The sequence below is a fragment of the Centruroides vittatus genome, unplaced genomic scaffold, assembly GCF_030686945.1.
Source record: "Centruroides vittatus isolate TY-2023 unplaced genomic scaffold, ASM3068694v2 contig_854, whole genome shotgun sequence".
NCBI classification, from domain to species: domain Eukaryota; kingdom Metazoa; phylum Arthropoda; class Arachnida; order Scorpiones; family Buthidae; genus Centruroides; species Centruroides vittatus.
The window spans coordinates 3,466,530-3,492,728 of NW_027122558.1; the positions used below are offsets into that span (position 1 = coordinate 3,466,530).

Here is a 26,199-nt window from a genome sequence, read left to right on the forward strand (position 1 = left end):
TATTTTCAGACATTCTCTGTTTCGCTCAATGCTTTACAGAGAGTTGGATACACTATTGCGGTCGTAGCTGCTACATTTTTTTTACCGACATATGTTCGTATATTGTTACCTTCAGCATATTACATTTTATATATTTAAATTACATATTATTGAAACAATTAATATAATATGTAGATTTTTTATAATTCCATGTTGGCTGTTTTGTACTTTTTGTACAAACATTATTAATAAAAGTAAATACAAATACAAAATGTAAAATATATGTGGAGTTTTTTTTTTTTTTAGATGTTAATGATAGTATTAGAGTCTACATATGTTTTATGTTTTATTTAAAAGTACTTGAGATATTTTAATTAAGGTTTTGTAGATAACCGCTATGTTTGCTTGTCGTATATTGGCACTTCCTATTATCATTGTATTTTCATATTACCACTATAGTATTGAAACGTTTCTGTACCTGTTCTAGTATCACTCTCACTGTCACTGTCACTGAGTAGGTACTGTACATCCACAATTTAACACTTTAATTTGTAGAACTTTCACTTATAACACAAAAGGTATCACTTTCTGTAGTACTTTCACGTGTAGTTTCTTAAATCACTGTACAGCCATTCCTCTTGCTCCTCTGTCGTATTTCCATATTATTTGTAGCACTTGTAGTATTTCCAAAATTATTTTGTTTTTCATGATAACATCTCATTCATAGCACTTATTTCATTATCACTTCCTTTTTGTTTTGTGGGTAAAATTAGATACACTTGTAGTACTTGTAGCACTATTGCCTGTTGTTTCTATTAGTTGTACCATTGTTAACAGCACTGTTGTATTTCCATGTTTCATTATTTCTTCGTGATATCTTTCTACCGCTGTAATGTGTGTATTACTTTTCACAATCGCTTATGATACTTTCATAATCATTTTTTGATTGCATTGACGGCTCTCATCTCACAAATTTATAGCACTATAGTGGTTCTCTACAAATTATGTGAATGTTTTGATATGGATTGGTATGCAGAGTTCATTACTCTGAGAATGCTTAGCACAATAAACACATTTAGCCATAAAGTTTGTAAATGTGTTAATAAATAATTATAAGCAAAGTCCAATAGAGTCCATAACCCCAATCGACAGAGTCCATTTCTCTGTGAATGCATATCACTGTGAGCCCATTTGGCCACAATGTGCTAAAGTATGAAATGAAGTAGAGTCTTATACTCTGAGATGGTATATTATTATGAATACATTTCAACATTCTGTATGTGGATGTTTCAATCCAGTGTGGAATGCAGAGACCTTCACATTGCCCTCCATATTAAATATAAGATTCTCGATAATAGAAAGAACAATTAATACAAAAATAGTAATAATGGAAACAGTTGTTGTTATATCATTCTCAGTCCAACTGACTACTAGAATATACGTAGTGTTTTAAACCGTAGAATAACCTACAAAACCAACAAAATGGTTATGTGGCCCGTGCTCATCATTCTCTCAGTTATCAGGCTTGCTGTGAAAAAAGTTTGGTGATCCCTGGATTAAGTGCTCCACCCAGCTGCTTTTACTGAATGCTGACTAAAGTTGGCTTAGAAAGAGTTGAAAAGCACAGGAAATAATGAACACAGAACCAGTTACCAGTGTATATAAATTAAAACAATCCTTGAATAAACATTTTCTAACTTCTGAGTTGTTCTTCAGGTGCAATAATGGTTACTTGATGGATGGCTTTTGGAACAAACATGAATTTATAAAAGATTTTAAAAGAAACATAATTTGGACAACCATTTGAACTATTGATATAAATGTAAAGCTGTGCACAATGAACAGTCAACTAAGAACTATACTGCTGTGTCAAGCAGACCTGCCAGGCCATTGACAACATGATTTCCTCTTAAAATTTAGACATTATGCAAAATTAGTTTTAAAAATTTCTATGGCCTTGTCATCTGAGGTATTTTGTGTGCGATGTTGTGAGGAGGAGTTTGGCCCAAGTTACGTACAAAATGAATATAAATATAAAGAACAATACATAAATGAGTAAATGTATCATTGAATTTTCGTCCGATGGAGAAAAAATTTTTTAAAAATTAGAATAAAGACTAAGTCTGCCCAAAATGGGATCACCTTTTTTATTTTGTGTTCCAAGACAAACACTTTTCGGCGACTGACCTTCCTTTTTAGGTTACTTGTCGCCGGAAGGTTATTAAAAAGTCCTTTTAAAACACATAGTAATTTTAATTGGACAGTTTATTGTGTTTTAAAAGGACTTTTTAATAACCTTCCGGCGACAAGTAACCTAAAAAGGAAGGTCAGTCGCTGAAAAGTGTTTGTCTTGGAACACAAAATAAAAAAGGTGATCCCATTTTGGGCAGACTTAGTCTTTATTCTAATTTTTAAAAAATTTTTTCTCTATCGGACGAAAATTCAATGATGAAAACTCTACAAATATCGTCGCCAGGGGTCAGCTGTCTCATCTACATTTTCCAGTGCCTGTTCCCAGTGGATAAAAGCAGCCAAGACACCCAGAAAAAGGCAAGATGGATGTAAGCAAGACGTCTGTTTTATGTCACCAGTTCCTTTTTAAGAAATTTTTTGTAATTTTAATTGGACGTTTATGTGTTTTAAAAGGACTTTTTAATAACCTTCCGGCGACAAGTAACCTAAAAAGGAAGGTCAGTCGCCGAAAAGTGTTTGTCTTGGAACACAAAATAAAAAAGGTGATCCCATTTTGAGTAAATGTATAATAAAAGGAGGTTAAAATTAACAAATGTAATACAGGATATGTGCAGCATTATATTTATGTCTATAGTTTCTTTTAAAATCTTTTATAAATTCATGTTTGTTCTAGAGGTCGTTCCATCAAAAAATAGTTATTACACCTGAAGAACACAGGAGGAGAGTTAGAATATGTTTGTGCAGAAATTGTTCTTTTGTTTATACACATCAGTAGTCGGTTCTGTGTTCATTATTATGAACTAACATTTTCAATCTTATTAAAAGATCATTATCAGGTTCTCATGACAGAATACAAAACAACTTCAAATATACAAATGATTGAATGTTTTGAATAATATTACATATCAATTCTTTTACCTCTATGTCCTCCCTGTTTTACATTTCTGTGTACATATTGTCTACTTCAACCTTGTTTATTAATAGAACTTATTATACTGGTATAGTTTGATTATGAAAGAGAGATCTTAGTGAATATTATAGATCACATGCACAAGAGTTAAACATACAAATTGGTTAATATTCACCATAAAATTAAAAATAAATCCATAAAAATAGTTAAAATATCTAAATAAAATAACTTAAAACAAAAATACATACAAAATGAATATAAATATAAATAATGATACATAAATAAGTAAATGTATAATAAAAGGAGGTTAAAATTAGCAATGTAATACAGGAAATCCTCATTACTTTGAACTTGGATAGTTCGAAATATCATTAGTTTATAACTGTACTTTTGTTCTGGCTACAGATTTAGAGATTTACACATTAAGGAATTCGGTTAGTTCAAAATACAGCTACTTTGAAATTCAAAGTGAAAATTCTGTCTGAACTGTGATATGCATATGTTAACTCATTCATTTAGATCAAAGTGCCTCCATACCATAAGATAACAACAGACCAAGAACAATTCTAATCTGGTCAATGTGAGCTTTGCTTTTACAGTAACACATTTTTGGGTGTCACAATGAGAAAAAAGGGTAGTCCATAGGTACATAGACTACCCTTTCTTCTCTTATCCCATAAAATATCACTGATTTTTGGGATTGCAAGATTAAATATCTTGCAATCTCAAAAACCAGTGATATATTATGCAATGATTGAGCCTTACAAATATCTCAATCTGCTACAAATAGCAGATTGAGATATTTGTAAGGCTCTAGGCTACTACATTTGGGCAACTTAAGCTATTTTTAAAGTGACCCAAAAATGTAGTAAGTTACATTTTGAGAAATTCTGCTCTACTCTTTACGAAATCTATCTGGCAACCTGCAAGGTTGTCACCCAACACATGCTGTCTAGCTGCAATTTATAGTATTATTACGTTGGGTTTAGTGGGCTATACTGGATTGACACTGGTTGCTGTGTACTATGCTGGACCTGAGTCAAGGCATAACCAAAACAAAACAAAAATTAAATAAGCGTGTCACTGTGTACGTCTGTATTCAGGAATTTCCTAACAATATGACATGTATTCAATATGTCATATTGAATACATGTCATAGTGGCCTTCTGTAGTGTGATGTATGTTTCTATTCAACCATAATGTTTCCAGGCTTTTATGTATTATTTGTGTTGAATAACACCTGTAGAGGAGAGGACAACAAGTACAATAAGCACTTTTTGAAATTATACATTGGACTCACATAGATCTTGAGTAACTCAAAAGGAAAACAAGAACAACACTTACTAAGCATAAACATCATCCTAAATCTGCCATAGAACGATTAATCCTTCCACGTAAAGTTGGCAGATGTGACCTGATTGACGTGGTAAACCTTCAATACAAACAAATGCAGATGCTGCAAAAGTTTTTCTACAAAAAACAAGAAACCTCACAGTTACATAAAGCAGTAACTCTATCAGACTCGAATACCACACCATTAAACTTACACTCACAACATATAGAGAGCATAGACATCATTAAGCAATTGTGAGTTCAAAAGGCACTCCATGGCAGGCATCCCTACAACCTGTTCCAGGATTTTGTTGACAAAACTGTGTCAAGCAGCCGGTTAGCTCAAGAATGCCTCTTTGGGGAGACAGAAGGCTTCATGATTTCCATACAGAATCAGGTCATAAATACTAAAAACTACAGAAAACACAAGCTCAAAGATACAACACTCACAAATTACACATGCAGAAAATGTCACATCATGCCAGAAACTATACAACACACCACTTCTGGCTGCAAGTTCTTGGCACAGATAGGTTATTTACATAGACATAACCAAATAGCAAATATAATATACCAAGAGCTTGCAAACAAATTATTAGACATCCACAAACCATACAGACAGTATTGGAAAACAGCATGCACAAAATGTACTATGACAGTGCTATAATCACAGAAAACAATTTACCACAACAGACCAGACATCAAACTCACTGACAAACACAATAAAATCACATACATTATAGACATATCAATTCCAAACACTCACAACATACAGTACAAAACACATGCACTGAAAAAAATCAGCAAGTACACAGAATTTTCCCAGGAAATAAGCCATCTGTGGAGGATGGATAAGAATATGTGAGTACTGGGACAACTTGTGTGTTTATTGCAGGGCTGTGGAGTAGATTTTTATAAGACTCCAACTCCGACTTTGTCTTACCATACAACTCCGACTATGACTCTAACCAGGTGCAGACTTGTTAATAAAATAGGCCTGAAATTCTAATATAATATAAGCTTCAATAAATGTAGTTCTAATTAAGATAGAATGTAGAAACTTTTTTATTCCAAAAATGACATAGTCAATATATAAATATGTATTCGATAATTTTTACTTTTTTGGCTGTTATATATAACAGTGGAAAAGTGTAGTGATTGGTCAAAAAATGACCCCACCCCAAATTTTTAATTTTTGGACTTGGGAAACCTCAAAATGTCGAAATATGCAAAAGATTCAGGTCTTTTTCTGTACGTATGGATGTTAGATTGTGTGTGGGGGGGTAACAATTTTGAATTGGAGTCAGATGGTTTAACACAAAAGTTATTAAGCTTCAAAATGGTTGAACTAAATCGTTTGATACACATCCTAACATCCACGCATACAGAAAAAAATCGAATGTTTTTGCACTTCTCTACACTTGAGGCTTCCCGAGTCCAAAAGAGTAAAAATCTGGGAAAGTCATTTTTTGACCAATCATAATTCTTTTCCTTTGTTATGGCCCTATACTGTATAACAGCTGGGAAAGTAATAATGACAACAATTCTGGTTACTTTTTTAAAAATACAAAATAAAACCATTTTAAAAATAAATTAAACATTAAAATTTGACAGATCTACTGAATATATAAATTTTATTCATTTTATTTCCGTAGATCTAGCATTCGTACACAAACAAATTAGTTTAATAATGATGTTGTAAGATTTTTTGTGAAGTCTAAAAATAAATAACTACTCTTTCTTATCCGATTTCGAGTGATTTATTTTAGCAGACAAACAAATAATGAAATAAATACTAAACTTTAATTACCAATAACTTTGTGTTCATTGAAGTTTAGTATTTATTTCATTATTTGTTTGTCTGCTAAAATAAATCACTCGAAATCGGATAAGAAAGAGTAGTTTTTTACTTGTTTTTAATCTGGAAATAATTTTATTTATTTTTAGACTTTACAAAAAATCTTAAGATTATTACCAATCCCATTGTTTTTAATTTTGTGAATATATTTATAAAAATGTTGTACATAATATTCGAGTATATTGATATAATATACTGTATATTTTTACAAAAATTTAAAATATATTTTGACACTATTTTTTTTATCTTATAACAAATCTACAAAAATTATGAAAAAATAAAGGAAAGTAATGTTTATAAAATGATGATAAAACTTCTATTTAGCTATTTAACTGAGAATTCAGAAAAAGTTTCTAAACATAGTTTATTAATTTGAAAAATTCCTATATAGGGAACAAGTGAATATTTTGTTTTAATTCAAGCTGATATGAAATTTTACCCATTAAATAGTGTCAAAAAGTTTTGAAATAAAAATTTTCTTTCTTCTAAATAAAGCTTCTGTTTTGGTTTCAATTTCTTGTAAAATTTAAAACTCTGGTTCAGTAACTGAGACCAACTCATCCTTACTGTAAGGGCATAACTATAAGTAGGCAGCAATATAATGAGTAACTAAACTGATCAGAAACGAGTAAACAACATTCACTTTTAAAATACAAAACCTCCACATTTTTTGTGGCTATTACTGTAATACTACTCTATCACAAATTTCCCCAGGACTGCTTTCTCTTGAATCGTGTTCAAGTAATCAGATATATTTAGGCACCTCTGCATTTTACTTTTATTCACTACTAGCATCCCCCGTCACAGCCTCGCCCGCTCTTATATACATATAGAAAATTTGAAGTAATTGTTCATTAATTATTTTTGGGTGATCAATATGTAGTATTGCAGTAGAGTATTGCAAAATATAAAAAAATAAAATCATAAAATTTCTGAATGAGTTATATTTCGAGTTTTGTCACCCATTGGTATCAAAATTATTTGATTGTTATGGTTTCCAGTTCTGGAAAGCCCTACATACAATTGGCCATGGGAGAAACTCTCCATACGAAGATCCACTCCAACATGTTGGAATGTTTGCCTTGTGATTTGTTAATTGTAATAGCAAAAGAAACTTTAATTGGAAATTGTAAATGTTTAAACTGAAATGGTAGATCAGTAGGAATCATTGGGATTCTAGGAATAAATGCAATTTCCCCAGTTGCTGGTCCAGTGAGAATTACAGGTATACCTCGCCTTACGTTGGTAATTGGTTCCAGGAGAGGCAATGTAAGTTGAAAAATGACATAAGTCGAATTTACTTGTGTAGTTATGACATAAGTTGAAACTACAGTGGAAAACACCAATAATGAGCACTTAAAGACCGCTAAATAAGACGACAACACAGAAACACAGATGTTTTCATGTTTCGTTCTCTAGGATTTATGATGATCATATTAACATTTACTGTAAATGTACATATTTTACTTTGATTTTATGTGCTTTTAACGCTTTTCTAGTGATATTACGACTTCAATATTTGTGGCAAATGGATGTAAAGTCGAATAAAATGACTTAAACTTGATTTTTATTTTTCCATATACTTTTTTGACAAACAACATATAATTGAGAATGACGTAACTCGAGGTATACCTGTATAGCTTCAATGATATTGTCACGCATAGCCGTAATTTGTAACCTGGTACCATTACAGGATTGGGAGGTTGAACATTATGTTACAACATAATTGGAGAACCAATTTTTAATTTTAATTTATGTGGTGAGAATGCAGATGGGCCGAGACCATTAAGAAATTCTTGTGGATAATGGACTGCATCATCAGTGCTTAAAACTGTATCAATTGATAAATAATCTCGACTGTTACCAGTGATTTTTTCAAGAATAATGTTATTTATTTCTTCTGCCGTTATATTTCTAGGTGAAATTATGGTCCTTTCACACAACCAAAGATATATCTGAAATATTGGGATAAATTTCAGAAATCAAATCATTGACTGTACTCACTATCTTACCTATGTTTTCACTGACAGTGATGTAGCCATTTTTGTTGTCTACTGTTCCATCACCAGTTTTCAGTAACTGTTTCAGAAATGCAGGGTCACCTCCTGCAAGATGAGCTCTCATATTTGTATGCAAATAGTTTTTTTCGATACTGTTCCAAATACACGAAGACTTTAAGCATCCTTTTATTGTATCAACTCTTGTACCTTTTGGAATTACAGGTAAAGTCTGCCAAAAATCGCCAAAGGTTATACCACCCATTTGTTTATTATTCAATCTAAGATCTTGTAAAGATCGATCTTATCAATCAATCTCAAAAATATTCACTTGAGATAAATCCAATAACTATTTTGAATATTTTGTACAATTAGCTGCAGAAATTAATGTCTAACAATTCGAAAACCCACCATAAGTACACATACTGCCATCTAGCATGATGACAATGTAACCTAATTTGTATATGTCTATGAGGTCTGCCGACTGGGTGTGTAAGTCAGAACAGTCAACAGGTCATGACTAACATATGTGAGTGTAAAAGACCCTCCTAGACATGCTTTCCATTGTTAACCCATTTATTAAAATATAAAAGTTTTCTTACAATAATTCTTTAAATTAAGTTGTAACACAGCTCAAGGAGCAAGAAGCAAGTCCAAATAAAGTCTGAATGTTCTAGTCGTCGTTTTCTTTAGTCCTGCGAAGACGATGTAAAGATCGACGACCCCAGAGAGTATGGCTTCGAGCGATATTCTCTGGCAAACAGATGAACCTGGGTGGAACAAGGCAACATGGCAGAGCGAGGGTTATTCCAATGATGTCGGAAAATCTTCCATTGATCTTCTACTGACTCACTACATTTCAAGATTGGAGAACTACGAACCAAGAACGTCGCATCCTTGAATCACACGTTTTTATTCATTTTACCCCAGATTCCACTTGTTAATTGGCCACTCCTCGTCACCTGGTGATAATTAGAAACCTTTCGAGGAGGTGCAGGAGAGGTCAACTTCCTGACTAAACCAGACTCCATTTTAACTATATTTCCCTAGACCAGGGATGGCAAACCTTTTTCAGTCCGCATGCCATATTGTAAGCATACTTAGCTTTAAAGATGTTAATGCGTGCCAATGTCTTAGACTTCAAATAATGATATTTAAAGAAATTAAACGAATACGCTTTAATTCAAATAAATGTAAAAAATCTGACTGAAAAAAAAAAAATGATCAGGTGATAAACAGAAAGGATGATTGAAAAAGACAGAAATCATATGATACATTACGTGCCACTTTGGGCACGCGTGCCATAGGTTCACCATTCCAGCCCTAAACGTTACCATTCTACTCATTTCATCTTTTGTTTTATGCTTTATCAAAAAACCACCCTCTTTGTTTATACATGAACTTTAAGTCTTTGTTTAATTCTCTTGCAAACCTTGTAACCGGTGCTGCCAAAGTTCGTACGCTAACGTTTTCAGCCCCTCACTAAGTCCTTCTTCAAGCGAAATTTATTCTATTTTCTTTTTTTGACCGTTAGATCGAAGAAGATCCTCTTTTTGAATAAAAATTTGAATTGAGTGAGGGTGCCGAAAACGTTAGCGTACGAACTTTGGCAGCACCGGTTACAAGGTTTGCAAGAGAATTAAATGGTTTCACCCCGGTGTGTTATGGGTGAATTGTATTAATGAGTTATGCCAACTGATAATTACTATCACAAGATTGTCGTTAGCCTAAGGCTAGAGAGAAGTTTTCTTTTTTAAAGACCTGCAGGGAATTAAAGGTCTTCCCGATGTCGATTTACCGTATAAGATTACCGCAAGAAAATCAACCAATTTTATCCAAAGTCAGATGGATGTGTCTGAATAGAGCAATAAGAGCCACCAGAAAACAAGTTTATGCGAAATTAAGGCAACTCATAAGAACGGAAGACGAGATGTTCCAAGAGGATCCGCATAGGCTTAAAGTGGAGAATGCAAAAATAACCGTTATACAAGAAAGGCTCGGATGCGCCCTAACTGCACGATACAGAAAGAAAATGAACTGGATATTACAGCACCAAGTACTGAACAGGACCCAACATAATTGCAGTTATACGGTGTGGGATGATTTGGAGCTTCCTACGAGTGTCCAACGAATACTAAAGCTTGGCCCGAAGTACGCACCCACACCCCACAAGAAAGAAGCGGTTAAGGCTTGTATTCCGGACATTGAAAGTGTTCTAATAGGCATGGATGAACTTCAGAAAGAGTATTACAGATGGGTGGCCGCAAGCAGGATTAAGAAAAGCAAAGCCTCCACACAAGAGTTTCGATTCAAGAACGACCTATCTAAGGCAATTAAATGGTTCCGAGATAACAACATCGTATTAAGCAGAGCCGATAAGACCAAGGAGTTCGTGGTGATGAAGAAGGAAACTTATGAAACAGGGCTACTCGAATACATTAACGATACTAGATGTATTGTTCAAAGAAGCGACGAGATTGAAAAGCTCCAAAACAGGGTTAAACGCTTCTCGAAATCAAAACTGGCAGCAAGACTGGGTATGAAAGATATTGTAGTGGACGCCCCTGATACACCAAAGCTCTTTGCTTTTGCAAAAACCCACAAACAGGGATGCAAACTCAGACCAGTAGTGGATAAAGCAGTCGCCCCCACTCGTAAGCTGGAGACCGCACTACATAAGATATTAGTGCCGCACTTACAAGGATACCAATTCTCGATATCCGGTTCTGAGGAATTGTTAGAAACTTAGAAGCACGGAACGCCCGAATCGGATCTCCGTCATGAATTTTCGGTCCCTGTACCCGTCCATTGAATTGTCGCAATGTTTTTGCGTGCTTAGGGACTTTTTATTCCAATACGTGAACGACGAGAAGTTACACAATCAGATTTTGGAATTGGTGCACTTAATTTGTTACTGTTCGATTTTCCAATTCGGAGGAATTACTTACAAGCAGGGAAGAGGCGTACCCATGGGCAGTGCCGTCTCAAGCGGCATCTGTGAGCTTGTAATTCGGCAACTGGAAGAGAGGATAATTCCATCGTACAATAATAACATAAGCTTATATACAAGATACGTGGATGACATCATGGTACTATGGAGAACGGACATAGACATCAATGTATTCATAGAACAGTTTAACGACAACCGATATGGCCTCAATGTAGAACTTGAACAACATAGCGAGACAGCGATACATTTCCTGGACCTGAGCATTGAGCTAAAGGAAAATGGCATAAATACCTCCGTATACCGCAAAACTGATAATTTCCCGGTATACATACCAGTGGATTTGTGTGACCCACACCAATACAAAATGACGGCGTTCAGCACTCTGGTCAAAAGGGCGCACACGCACTGCTCGACACGGAAAGCACTTGAACAGGAAATGAAGTTCCTACGAGAAGTAGCAAAGAGACACGGGTATAATGGAATAATACAGAGGCTAGAGAAGCAATATCAAGATGGTACGCATCAGGCACCACCCACTAATGACAGCGTAGGACAATTGACACAACGAATGGTACCGGTAACATTCAACCCCCAGTTGGCATCCTTAAATAAAAGAATTGCGAAGACACAAGGAATATGTATCGCATACAGGAAATGCCCATTGATTTTTCAAATCCTCCATAATGATAAAGATAGGTCAGACAGAAAAAAACTCCCAGGGGTGTATGCGGTCCCTTTAAAGGACCATAGATTTAACAGAGATTTAATGTACATTGGCGCCACAAAAAGATCTGTTGAAATTAGGTGGAAAGAACATCAGCAAGATATTAAAAGTAACAGAAACAGCACTGCGCTTGCGGTTTACGCATCAGATCAGGAAATAACAGCGGACTTCACGAGCGCTAAACTCCTCATCACCACACGACACACGGACCACCTTCGATGGCTAGAGCAAATGGAGATATGTAAAGCCTTCAAGTACACCCAACCAATCAATTCGAAGGACGAGATGAAGTTATCTTTGGCATGGCAGGCACTAATTCAAGACAGCGATTCGAACCTAAGGAGGCAAAATGATTAGAGAGACCATTACAGGAAACTGACATGGATAAAGATGCGATTGGATTGCTTTAAGTTGATAGTTTAAGATAAGCGCGTGATCGTATTACATAAAGTTTGGAATGTTGATCGCACACGGTTTCCATGGATACGGAATCGGACAATTCGAATTTTTATCCAGAAAGAGGATATTCTTCGATCTAACGGTCAAAAAAAGAAAATAGAATAAATTTCGCTTGAAGAAGGACCTAGTGAGGGGCCGAAAACGTTAGCATACAAACTTTGGCAGCATCGGTTACAAGGTTTGCAAGAGAATTAAATGGTTTCACCCCGGTGTGTTATGGGTGAATTGCTTTAAGTCTTTGTATTTGTTCATTTCTGAAAAGTGAGAGCTCTCCCAGCTCGCCACATAGTCAACATTTGAACCTTAAAGTTCAAATTCCATCCGGGACCTCACTTTCCGTGCGTGTTTTCAACTTTCAGTAAAAATGGGATCTGGTAAAACATTAACAGATGAAGAAAAATACAAGACATGTCATTAAGAGACTGTGGATATCTGAATGTGTTGATGCAGGCCTACTAGGAAGATCAAAGATTCAAAATTACTTAAAAGACCCTGACAATTACAACAAAGCTAAACATTGTGGTATGCCAAAAAGACTTTCTGCCAGAGATGATATGACAATATTGAGAACAGCTACATCCTCTGGTATGTCATGTAGTCAGATTTCAGCTTCACTACCTGCAACAGCAAGAATCGAATATATTCTGAAAAAGTCTTCAAATCATGCATACATAAAAATGCAGGCATAGCCAAAATTGACAACCTCCCATATGAAAAGGCAGTTGGACTTTGCAATATGTTTTGTTGGCTATTCAGATTTATAAAATCACACAGTTTTTAGTGATGAGTAGAAATTTAACATGGTTGGCATTGATGGTGTGCAATACATTGGTGGTTTATTGATGGTGATTTGCATGATATACATCACCAACCTCACCTTTTATCACATTGTATACAAGAAGGAGAATCCATCATAGCATGGACAGCTTTCACTCACCAATTAAATTCAGCTATTGCTTTCATTTCACCTCATTCAGAGGAAGTTGATTAGCAGTACGTGTTGGGAAATTATCTTCTACCATTAAGAAATGAAGCAATGGATGAACATGTTATTTTTCAACAGGAAAATACTCCTGTTCATAATACTGCCTCAACAACATAGTTGTCAGTAATAAATCAATATTTTGCCATGGCACCGTGTAGCCTAGATTTAAACTCAATAGAAAACTTTTGGAGTAATTTGGTAAGAGCAATTTATGCCAATGGAAAACAATTTAATATATATTTCTGATCTTAAAAAACCAATTGTGACTGCTCAGAATGAAATTGGTCTTGAAAAGCTAACAACTCTCACTATATCCATTGACTAATGGATGTTATTTAAGTTAATGATGAACAAAGTAAGTATTAAACATTATTTTTACCACTATATTTTGTTTTTTTTTTGTGCTTTGTGTTCTTGGTCTCATTTTTTTTCCAGACAAATTGCAAGTAATTTGTTGCATTTGAATTTCTTAAATATGAAAATAAATTTTTACTTCATATTTGGTTTATAGTTATTTTAATACCTGACCAACAACATATTTACAGGAGACAAGTTAATTTTAGTAAAAAATTTGAAAATCCAGATAGTCTCAAACTTTCTCTATAACTGTACATTCAAGATTCTACATTCTTATGTATGTAGTTTTTCTGTTACACTCAAAAGCTTCAAATCAAAAAATAAGCCTGAAGATGATCATTAAAAATAGACTAAAACAATTTCATTTTGAATAATTACAGCTTATTGATTTAAAAGGTGCAGGTATGTGATTTTTTGATAAATAAAGTTAAACAGTTCTATTTATTGAAAGAAACTTGAGAAAGGAAAATATCTTCAACATTTTCTCAACTTTCTGAAAGTTGTCATCATTTGTTATGTATGTTTATTCAAAGCAATGTTTAATAAATGGTGTTTTTAGTCATAAGTCATAAGTCAAAATATTACAAACACATATCTATGAATGTACATGTATGCTTTGTTTCTGTACTAAATTTAGTATATTTAAATCTTCCTTACCTTTCATTATGGAATTTTTTTGTAAGTATCACTTCAGCTTTTCTATTTTCTACTTCAAAACCTTCAAAATTTGGTATTGTTCTACTTATGATATCTTTTCTTTTAAACTGTGTTTTAATCTCTTCGTTTAAAAATTCCACTATTTTTTTATCTCCTGAAAATATTAAATTTATATACCATGTAATCATAAAACATTGTATATAAATATATTATTATAATTTGAAATAATTATCATCCAAAAATCTAAAACAATGTTATTCATAAATAGAGTTTCAGAGTCTCGACTAGTTTACATTCTGGGACTTAAGACTATTTTTTCAGATTCCAGGAATTCTCAGGACGACATAATTTTAGTCATAAAAATTACATTTTAGCTAAGAAAAATATTAATATTGTCTATCGGTGTTATTATCTTTTATTTGAAACGATACTATAACTACTTTTGACAAATTACAGATTGTCTTCTTCATGTATAGAATAATAGAATCTTAACAGAACACTACAATTTAAAATATACATTAATGTGTTCCAAACAACAAATTTAAAATGTATTGTGTGTGTCAATACATTGAAAAAACAATAATAATAATAAAAAATAAGATAGAAATAAAAAGGTTGGGGATACAAAACATGCATAATTTAGAATTAATTTGAAGGAAAATTATCATACTATCCTCTTGTATAATGTGCACCATATTGCCAGAAGGTCAAGTGATGGTTCATTACAAAAACTAAGCATTGTTATGTAAAGTGACTCCCATGTGAAAATGACTCTTCAACTTGAGCAGTGTTGAAGTAGAGTGACATCAGCCCATAATACATTGTAACCATTTTCTAAGGAATTTCTGGCAAGTTCAGTAGAGGCTCTGCAATTTCTGATATCATCCCGATGCCCTTGAAATCGACTAGCCAATTTTCTAGTTGTGGTCCCAATATGCTGTATAAATTTTGAGCCTTTCCAATGCAGCATTTGCAAATGCATTTCATAATATATATATAGTATTAAAATTTGATACTAATTAATTATTAAATAATACATAATTAGAAATGTTGAAAATTGTCATTAATTAATGAAAATGGTTTTTCATCATCAAGACTTAAAATATAATATAGATTTTGAAAATTTTATTTTCACTCTTAGACAGTCCGTGCTGTCTTCGCACATTTTTACCTATATTTTAAATCTTTCGCAACACACAGTTTGGCAGACACTGATATAAAGTAACAGTGTTATATTGAAAATTAACAACATTTAAATTTATGAAAATAATATTAAATTGCTAGAAGACCTTTTTGTTCAAAGTTAATTGTTAAAAAAGTGGTATAATAATTAGGAAAAATGAAAAATACTGGTTTACAGTTTTCACTTGGGGCACAAATGTTGCATTTATTTATTTAAATACGATGAATTGCTGTGACATTTTGATGTGCACAATTAATTTATCTTCTTACACACTCACTTTTTTTTTATACTATACACTTATATCTGACAAATCGTTGTCCCCCAAACTTTGATTCTTTCACCACAGCTTCACATAGAGATACATATTTTTCTTCTGGGATGTCTTCAAGAATTTGCATCCCAGAAATCTGGAAATCACTTCTATTAAACCACCCTTTGTTCCAATTTAATATACATTGTTTTTTGCATCAAGAATTTTTTCTATTACATTTTGGTAGTCTAATGGCCCTCGGTCAACCTTTGGAACATTCGATAAAGTCCCCAACTTCAACAGGTTTTTAGTTTCTTTGTAGTAATTTTAATCATTTTTTTCTGCTGCTCTTTCCTGGCCTTCATGTGCTTATTGACATTTCTCTGCAATTTTTTCTTGTCTTTTGTAAGTATTGCAAACAGAGAGATCCCTCCAATGCTCTGAGCACAATTCTTTTGAACTTTTATCGCACACAATGAACATAATGTTACATGTGATTCATTGAGATCGCATACTCAAACAGAACAAGTCTCTTTCTCAAAATTTCCCTCCTGATTTTCATTTTCTTCCTCAATGGCTTCTTGTTCTAAGTTGCTTTCCTTATGTTGCACCAAATCATTGCTACGAAGAGTTTATAAAATTTCTTGCGAAATATTCGTTGACCCTAATTTTGGTTCTGATCCAAGGCTTTGTATAGGAACTTCTGCTAGTAACTTGATGCTTAAAGGAGTTCTTTTGCCATTGGACGAAACAGCAGCCTATTACCCAGTCTGTACTATCAGTATCATCTATCCATGAATGCAACATATCTTCAACATCCTAATTACATTGCTCTACACTCTAGAGATTGAGGATGTTGGGATCTTCTATGTACTATTTTATATTCAGGCCATATAACTGAGTTATATGGCCTGAATGTACCAGTAGTAGCCATTTCTACATATCTATCATTTATAGTGCTGTGTTAAATGCTGGTTATTCATGCTCTAAATTTACCATGTTAAGAATAGATTATTTCCTCAATCTTTTCTTTCTAATAAAGAAAACCTAAGAATAGCACATCCCCCAATACCCTATTTAGGTCCCATTTCTCTAAAAATTGCACATATGTTTAAAACTAACGGTTTTGTTCTACCAATAACACCGCCACCAAGTCTAAGAAGACGACTATGTAACAAAAGGGACCAGTGGAATGAAAAATCTGGAATCTACCAAGTCCTGCTAAAACATACACTGTCAGGTGAAGAAACCAGTTATGTAGGGGCCATAGCCAGAAGGTTAAGTTCACGTATCCTTGAACATCAAGAAGACTTCAAAAATGGCAGGCCAGTTACAGAGTTAGCAAAGAAAGTGCTCGACCATAATTACCAGCCTCTCTGGAGTAAAACAAAATTACTGAAATGCTGCAACAAACATAAAGAGCTATTTATTTGGGAGAGTATCTATATTTCTGCTACTAAATTGTGCAACTTCCCAACTCTCGAAATACCAAATTTGGGTAACAGCTTTTAAACAACTCAACCCACTATGTTGAAGTCTTTGCTACTCAGATGTCTTTTTGCAATAGCTTATATTTCATGCATGTTTTGGGCTCTTTTACAGCCTTATTTTTCATACGACATGCTTATTTAGAACTAATTTCCCTTCCACACACTATGATGCACAAAAGAATTTTTAAATAACATTCGAAAATGGAAAATCTGTTAAACTGTCAGAAATATTGTTCGATAATTTCGGAAATCGGAAATTTGTGAAACTGTCGGATTAGCTTTCGAAAATCTTAAACTGTTGTATTCGATAGACCGCCTGAAGACAGTAGTTGCATACTAGCGAAAGTGCTAGCGGACGAGTTCGTTCTCCAAGAGTCCACTCCTGTAACGCCACAACACGTAAGTGTTATAATCATATGCTAATAACAAGTAAAATTGTCATTAAGTTTGACCGTACTAAAGAAACACACGACCCCTATTATCTCCCACCCCCTCGAATTTTAACCATCAAAATTTAATAGCACTGATCCCCTAATAAACAAACCTCCATGCAAAATTTCAGGAATGTTTGACAAAAAGCATGGGATTTATTAAGCTTCAAACAGGTGCACGTGGGAACACGATTTTGTTCATCCTACACACACACACTAACATCCATACATCAGAAATACCCTGAAATTATTTTGTATGAGTTATAACAGCCAGGAAAGTAAAAATTGTAGAGCTACAAATTTCCACTGTTTTCTGTCTTTCCTTAAGTCGCAAGAACGGTGTTAGTTAAATGAAATTCAAGACCAGATATGGAAAGCATAGAAGCCGAAGGCCTCGATTAATTATATATGAACTTCTGATGCAAACCAAAAGTCACATTATTACAATTCAAAAATTTTCCCCGGAAAGGAGTTACATGCACGACCGGCACAAATCCATTGCTAATGGAAAAGTTTGACGTACAGAGGCAAAACACCGCAGTACTAAGTCGAGGTGGAGATCATATATTTTAAATTAAATTAATTAAAAATACGATTCAAAATTGCAGCCCGGCACTGTGACGACGTCAAAATAAATCATTTTAATTTTTACTAAACCTTTACAAAGTTGTTAAAAAAAAACAATAACAATAGAATTTTTGCTGCATATTTCCTTAAGTTGGGAAATTCATATATTTATTAATATTTTGTGCAACACAGACTGCACAAAATATTAATATGGGCTGTATTAATATTTTACAGCTACCCCATAGTTAAGTATTTGAAAACACTAGATTTAACCAGAGTTTTCTTAGCCATTTTGTACAGATCTTTCGACATTAAAATTTACAATTAGCAAACGTAGAATGTATTCAAATATAAATTTCCGAAAGGAAAATTAGCAAAAATTAGCGATAAGCAAAGAAAGATCATGAAGCAGAGAAATCATCATAGAATACAATCTTGCATTATAGGTGAGGCTCCTATAACGTAAGATTTGTGTTAATAAGTTAATGTTCCTATTAGGAACTTTTTAGTAAGTACATTACATAAAAAGTAGGAGTTGGTTATTTATACCATCTCCGACCCTGTAGAAACAAATCTGCTTCCGACTCCGACATCAAGTAGCAATTTGGACGGCGTACGCCCATGCAACCCGGTACGCATCTCATTTGCCAAACAACTGACCGGACGGGAAGGTGCGGGCGACGACAAACACAAAGCAGAACCTTAAACAAGAAAAGAGTATTGCCAACGTATTTTGCACGTTCGAATCCACAAGACAAATTTCGTACGCTCACGGCGTCATCAAAAGAGATCAAACAAACTTTATCGACGCCAAGAAGTTTTTCATTCAATTTAAAAAATAAAAGTACTAATAAGTACAAAATAAAGATTACAATTGGCAGTCACTGCAAAATATCATTAGTGTTTTTCGATTAAGTAAATGTACACGGGCAAACGTGACGGTTTCTCCCTCTCTCCCGGACTCTGCATCTATCATTTTTCTCTTATCCATAGTTTTTTCAAACGTCCAAGAAAAGTGATAAATCAAAGTTTCACTGTATCAATCTTTAATTTGAACAAATACATCAAATTTCAATTTAGTACAAACATTCGTTTGTCTGTGAAACTGTCATCAAATTAAAAACTTTCCTTAACTCGTACCAATTCATATAATTACATTTAAGGGTTAATGTAACCCTTGGTGCCAGGATGGCGGCTCGTCTCTGATTCCAGCAAGGAAACAGTGGGAGGCACGTTCTAACCTAACCTAACCTAATCTAACCTATTCTAATAAATTACCATAATTATTAGCAACCAAATTATTAGAATAGGTTAGGTTAAGTTAGGTTAGAACGTGCATCCCCACCGTTTCCTTGCTGGAATCAGAGACGAGCCGCCATCTTGGCACCAAGGGTTACATTAACCAAATCGACATACTTAAATTGCAAATTCGGTATTGTGACGGAAAAGGTGAAATATTGATCGGATGGCGAATAAGCCGCTCATTTCGGCAAGTTAAAGAGAGAAACGTTCTCACCCTTCGGCCTATTGAAGCAGACGTTACATCCGCATCTACACTTCATGTTCAAGCCGACGGGAATCTGAGTTTTGATTACTTCTTTGATTGATTCGTCGCTGATACCGCTCATCGTCTTGCTCTGAACAAACCACGGACACATTTTCCAGCACATTTCTAAAACATTTTGTCTTTTAATATCATTACGCAGTCTCGGACTTTGCCTGCTTAACCGATACGCATTTTTACCGACTTTGATCATGATCCGAAATGCACCGAACACGTTCTGCTGCAATTGCCGACGAACCACCCGCCGGTATATTGCCAGATGGTAATTTCACTTTTTCGCACCAAGATATTATTCAATTTCAAAGAAATTACTTTAAAAATAATATTAATATTTAAAATTTTAGTATATTTGGATTAAAAAACAAATTAAGTCAATATTTAAATATATTAGCGAGGTCGAGGCAGAAGTTTTCAACGCGAAAACGTGTACGTCGGGCGTTCGGCGCCACTTTCCTGTAAGCCTAGAAGTTTGACAATGGCCTTTTGGAATGTCGAGCACGATTCCACTGACTTTCTAAACGCCATTGCCAAACTTCTAGGCTTACAGGAAAGCGGCGTTGAACGTCCGACGTACACGTTTTCGCGTTGAAAACTTCGGCCTCAACCTCGCTATTATATTTATTCGATTTAATAATGTTACGCAAACGCCTATTATATACGGTATTTGTTGTTGCATTTTTATCGTCGTAAATAAGTTAGTGAAATAATAATGCAATTTAAGAGCTGATTTTTGTCGATACGTTTTAACTTGTGAAGCGCCATTGACCACACGCGTATTCGTTAACTTCGACCGTCTAAGTAAGAATTACCATCACATTTATTGATATTGCTATGGAAACTCTGGCCAGTTTAATTACTGAATTCTATAGAGTGGAGTTGCCGGTGTGAACCGAAATCTTTATTGAGCTGCAATTTGAAAAAAAAAAAAAAAATGTAGACATAAATTCCCAGTGTCATCCGTCCATCCGTCTTTCCTTAATGTCGAGAACGGAGGTAGATAGATGGAAAACGAGACCAAATATGAAATCTTTAGAGGCGGGAGGTCACGATTAACTATATACGAACTTCTGGTGCAAACCGGAGGTCACGTTATTTCGATTCAAAAATATTTTCCCGAAAGGTTTTACATAGACGCTGGCACGACTCTATTCTTAAAGGAATAGCACGATGTGCTTGAGCAAGCCACTACTAATTTGGAGTGGAGAGCATATATTTTAAACTAAAAATATGATTAAAAAATGCAGCCTGGCATTTTGATGATGTCACAATAAATAATTGCTCGTTATAAGTTAGGGAATTTCAATATCACTCATATGAAATTTGTATTTTGTTTCCGTCTAAGAACGGTTTGCGCAAGTACCGCGGATCGAAATACTTTACAACCGTCACGAAATTCGCGAGAATTTAGTCAATTTAGAGAAAAAGTTTAATTGTTTTAAAAAGGTAAGAAAAAATAGTTGTAATCCGAAACCTTTTGTTTATATCAAACTGCGACGCAGAAACCATAAGTCTCAAAAGGAAAGAAGTGCTTTAATCGGTGAGAGATCGAATTCAGCTTAGATTTTTGACCTTTCTCGCGCTCCAGGTAAGGAATCCCGTTACGTTTCGTAACGAGGGACCAGCCACTCGGGAAGCGTGATTGAGAGAGAATGACCTATCGGAAGGACGAAAGAGAGAACGGGCAAATCAACACACTCAGTTAGTGAAGTTCCGAATTACGAAGACGCCGTGTGTCAACGCGCAAAAGAACATTTTTCCCGTCTTTTGTTCCCATCCCGAAAGCCGTGCCGCTGACGCCAATCGACGAATCTCCTCACCTTCCGCTGCCCCGGGCCCACCTTCGAGCGACAATCGACAAAACAATCTCTACGCTTACGAGGTGCGAATAATCAATTGTTTAAAGCAATTCGTAGTGTAAGTTTATTTCATGTTAAAATAAACGGTTTTTGTAAGATACTTGTCATCGTTGTCTCCGCCGCCACTACCCACATACGAAAGGACCCTAGACCATCAATGACGCGCAATTAACTGATTGCTGCTAAAAGAAGGCTTACTTACAAGTTGAATAATAATTCCGAAGAACCGTCTAGCCTAGTTGTTCCGAGGAACAACCTAACTTAACAGTTTCGACGAAACCGTCTAGTCCCAACTGTTGGGATGGAACCGTTCCTTCTGTCGGAACAGTTTCGCATTCGGACCAGTTCCAACAGTTCCCGTTTCAGCAACGACTGGATTTACCACCTCTAGTAAACGGGCTTACAAACGCATTTTTAGGTTTAGAATGTATACAATTCATCAAAATTATCCCGTATTGTTAAACTTGATGATGGGTACATTTCTTTCTAATAACATTTCATGTCTGCCTTTAATATATTTCTCATAATTCTTTTAATTTAACGTATTCTAACACATCATTTAATGGTAACGCCGTAATAACATAAAAGGATATTGAATTCTAATACGGTTTAATGATGGAAAGAGTAAAGTGCATACAGCCAACGCACATGTAAACAAACATCAAAAGGCGAAAAGGCATTTGTTTACGTTTATGTTTTATTCTGTTTTTCTTGTAGTTGGGCTCGAGTTTCACAGACTATTGCGCCCCGCAATGGTGAAAGATGGCGGAAGTTACATTTACTTTAATATTTATATGTTTGCTTGTATACGGTGAAGAATTTGATCATACTCTGTATACATATCTCGATGGGCGTTAATTTTGTGTTGGTCACTTCCTACGAGCGTTCTCTGTAGGAAGTGGCGCTTCCCAATAGGAGGACATTATTGATAAAAGGAGGACGGTTGGCATCCGTAATCGTGATCCCGCCGAAATTACGATGGGCTCGAGTGCCGGGCAAAAAGAGTTAAATATATATCAGATGATGTCAAGAGATATTATTTAATACGAATTGTATCGAATGGATATTTCAGACTACTAAATAATAACATAAACATTTCATTTAGCGTTAATAGATAGCAATTGATACGAAGAGTTCATTTATCATTTCACAGTTCGAGACAATTTACATTAAGTGCTATTAGTTGATAAATGATTCCAATTGTGCTGTTTCAAATGATATCAATTGATATTTTTATTAGGATAGTTTAAGAAAAAGTAAGTTGAGACTTGATATGTATATTCTGTACATACGTACTGTACATACGCACGTACTGTAGGTGTACATTATTTTTGCCTCCGCTAAAAAGAACATTTAATTTTTATTGAAAAAGAAGTCGTCTCTCGTCCCGATAACGCGAGTTCGACAAACTGGAAATGGTAACGCGTCGATCCGAGTCGGTCGGGAAGTACCGACGTAAACTCGTAGATTATTATTTTTTCCTTTGTTCGTTTCCTTCCTTTTCATTTCCTCTTCTTCATTCCGTCGCTCGTTTCCCGTTATTTAAAATTAAAGAGATTCTCGACTTCTAATTCGAAACTGTTCCCCTCTCGACGACGTCGTCGACCCTGCTTCGAATGACATTAGTTTTTGTCGCGTTAAACTTACTTATTGTATTAGATTTTCCAAAGACGAAGTTTTCCATTCGTATATTTGGAGAAAGATTCTTAATTTTTATATAGTAAACGAAATATTGTTGCTGTTTATTAAGTTACGTCAACGCAATGCCTGGGCGATCTGCCTTCCGGGAGGTCTTTTAAAGGGTAAATGGTCCCAATTCGGGAGTTACACGTGTGGAGAAAACCCGGAAAACCCCACGTAGCTAGCCCCTCCTAGCCAGGTGCAAACCCATGGTCGAACTCCCAGTGTTTCGGGAACGGAAGCGCTTGGCCACTGGTGGGCTCAATAACGAATTATAAAAAAGAAATAATAGATGCATTTTGGCACAAGTGGATCAATAAATAACTATTTTTGTGTATAAACAAAATGAAACTGACAAAATCGTCTTACAATCTGAAATGATTTTTAAAAATAATTTTAAAAATAAACCAATGACGAATTGCACGACTTTCCCGGCAACATTTAAAATTTTGGTGCCGCCATCCGTTATCACATTTTATTTTAAAATAGTTTTGTTTTTAACTATTATAAAATGACAAAAACCTTAATTTTTATGGTAGAGATGGGTTTTATCAAAAATTGTAAATGCTAATTACGAGTAAAACCGTCATTAATTAAGTCCGACCCTACTTACACACGGCCCCCATTATCATCTCACCCCTCGTCCTTTAACCACCAAAATTTGATAGCATCGATTCCCTAATAAACCAATCTCTCTGCAAAATACAGAAATTTTCGCAAAAAGCACAGGAGTTATTAAGCTTCAAATAAGTGAACAAAATCGTATCACCCCCCCACACACACATACACAAACACACACACTAACATTCATACGTACAAAAATTACCTCTAATTTTTTTCTTCATCCGGTAACGCAGACGTCGTAGAGAAAACACTACCGGGTCTAGAAAGCTCAAATTTTAAACTTAAGCCTTTCTGGTTATCTGCGTGATGCTGGAGAAACTTACGGCTCGATAGGTCAAAGTTCACGGGGAGTTTCCCATAAAGCTAATTCAGTTTTACGGCTTAATTTTATGCTTACAGAATAAAAGAATATAAGAATAAAATTGCACAAAAGAAATGAATTTTATTCAAAATGTTACTCAGAATTACAGAAGCTCAGATTCATGCCAATTAAAACTTTTTATATCGATTTTTCTAAACGACGTATCGACAGCTACGGTCAACGGTCGCCGAGCGCCCACTAATTTTGTCTTGATGTAAAATAATACAACTATTAAACGAAAACAATTGATATTGAAAACTTTTCTTTGGTAAAGATAAGCTTGGCGCTTTGTGGCGAAATGCAGAAAACAATTATTAATACAGGCAAAAATTTTGACCGTCGTATAAATTTTCATAAATTTTTCTACATCTCGGATGTTTTTGTTTGGATACAATATACAGTGACTCCAGTTTACCAGGTTTTTTAAAAATTTTATTATAAGCATTTGGATCGCGGAACCATTACAAACAAATATATTGGGTCGGGTGAGAAAAAAGTTTGAGAAACGCTGTTATATACAATGTACTGCTTTATTAATATAGTAACATTTGACAAATGGAAAGAGTCGATTTCAAAATTCCCCGTGTGCACGGCTTTGCTGTTAGCTATTGTTAAAAATGGAAATGAAGGTACAGTACAACACTATGAATTACTACTAACAAGTAAATAAAAATAATTACTATAAAGAAATTGCTTTTAGCCTTTGGTATAATTAAATTAATTAAAACTTTACTAATGTGAGGTAAATAATACGGACTTAACACAAAAGGGTGTACATTAAAATCGATTACACGAATAATTAACATGAAATAATCAAAATGCATTTCGGACTATCTGAATAGTCCCTCTTCAGTTGGTATACATATAAAAAAGTTATAGTACTTAAAACTATATAAGATAAAGGAACCGTTATAAAGGTATGATTATTGAACATTAAATGGGTGCAGAGAAGACAGGTTTAAGGCAAGGTCTATATAAGAAGGTCAGGATACGCGTACTGAAGCCGCCATTTTGGGCCTTTTTGAGTCGCATGTTTAAAACAAACTTGTACGAGCAGTCAGTTTTATACGACATTAATTAAACTAATTTATGCAATTTTAGTTTAATTAATGTCGTATAAAACCGACTGCTCGTACAAGTTTGTTTTAAACATGCCACTCAAAAAGGCCCAAAATGGCGGCTCCAGTACGCGTATCCTGACCTTCTTACATAGATCTTGGCTTAAGGCAGCTTCATAATGTTATATGCTAGCTTGACCTAAGGGTTACTAATATAAACAGTATTAAAATTAGCGGAATAATAAGGTAATGATGTTATACAAAACAAATTATATCTACATACCATAACAGTAGTAAGATGGACAGTGGCGTAGCGAACATAACTGGCGCCCGGGGCACGACACTTTATTGGCGCCCTCCTCCCCCTCCAGAAACACATATAATTTATCATGGAGACCATTTGGGCGCCCCTCTGCGAGTGGCGCTCGGTGCATGATACACCCCCCATTGCTACGCCACTGAAGATGGAGTTTGAAGGTGGCATTACTACAAAGTTCAGAGCGTTTATGAGGGAGGTGTGGTACAGGCAACATCTGGAGAACAAGTGATGACAAACTTCTTAATGGCCAGCCTTCATTCCATTACCTCTTAATAAACTATATTAAGTCTATAAGTGTTAAGTCTATAGATTTATCGTTTAATAATTTGCCTAGATCCCAGTCGATATTTGAGCACAAACCCTCATCTATTAAATGATATTCTATTCCGATAGTCCGAAATGCATTTTGGTTATT

At 34.7% G+C, this 26,199-nt stretch overlaps 1 protein-coding gene across 2 annotated transcripts in view; it reads right to left on the minus strand.

Moving 5' to 3' along the window:
• The window catches only part of LOC136982623 (conserved regulator of innate immunity protein 3-like), a 71,170-nt gene extending 51,027 nt beyond the window's left edge, over window positions 1-20,143 (minus strand). For both annotated transcript variants that reach the window (XM_067279182.1, XM_067279181.1), the window contains exons 1-2: window positions 19,839-20,143; window positions 14,402-14,555 (exon numbers count right to left, since the gene is read on the minus strand). In XM_067279182.1, the coding sequence (XP_067135283.1) occupies window positions 14,402-14,555; window positions 19,839-20,079 (395 nt within the window). In that variant the 5' untranslated portion in view covers window positions 20,080-20,143. The remainder of the gene's footprint in view (window positions 1-14,401; window positions 14,556-19,838) is intronic.
• Between the last annotated feature and the right edge of the window lie 6,056 nt (window positions 20,144-26,199).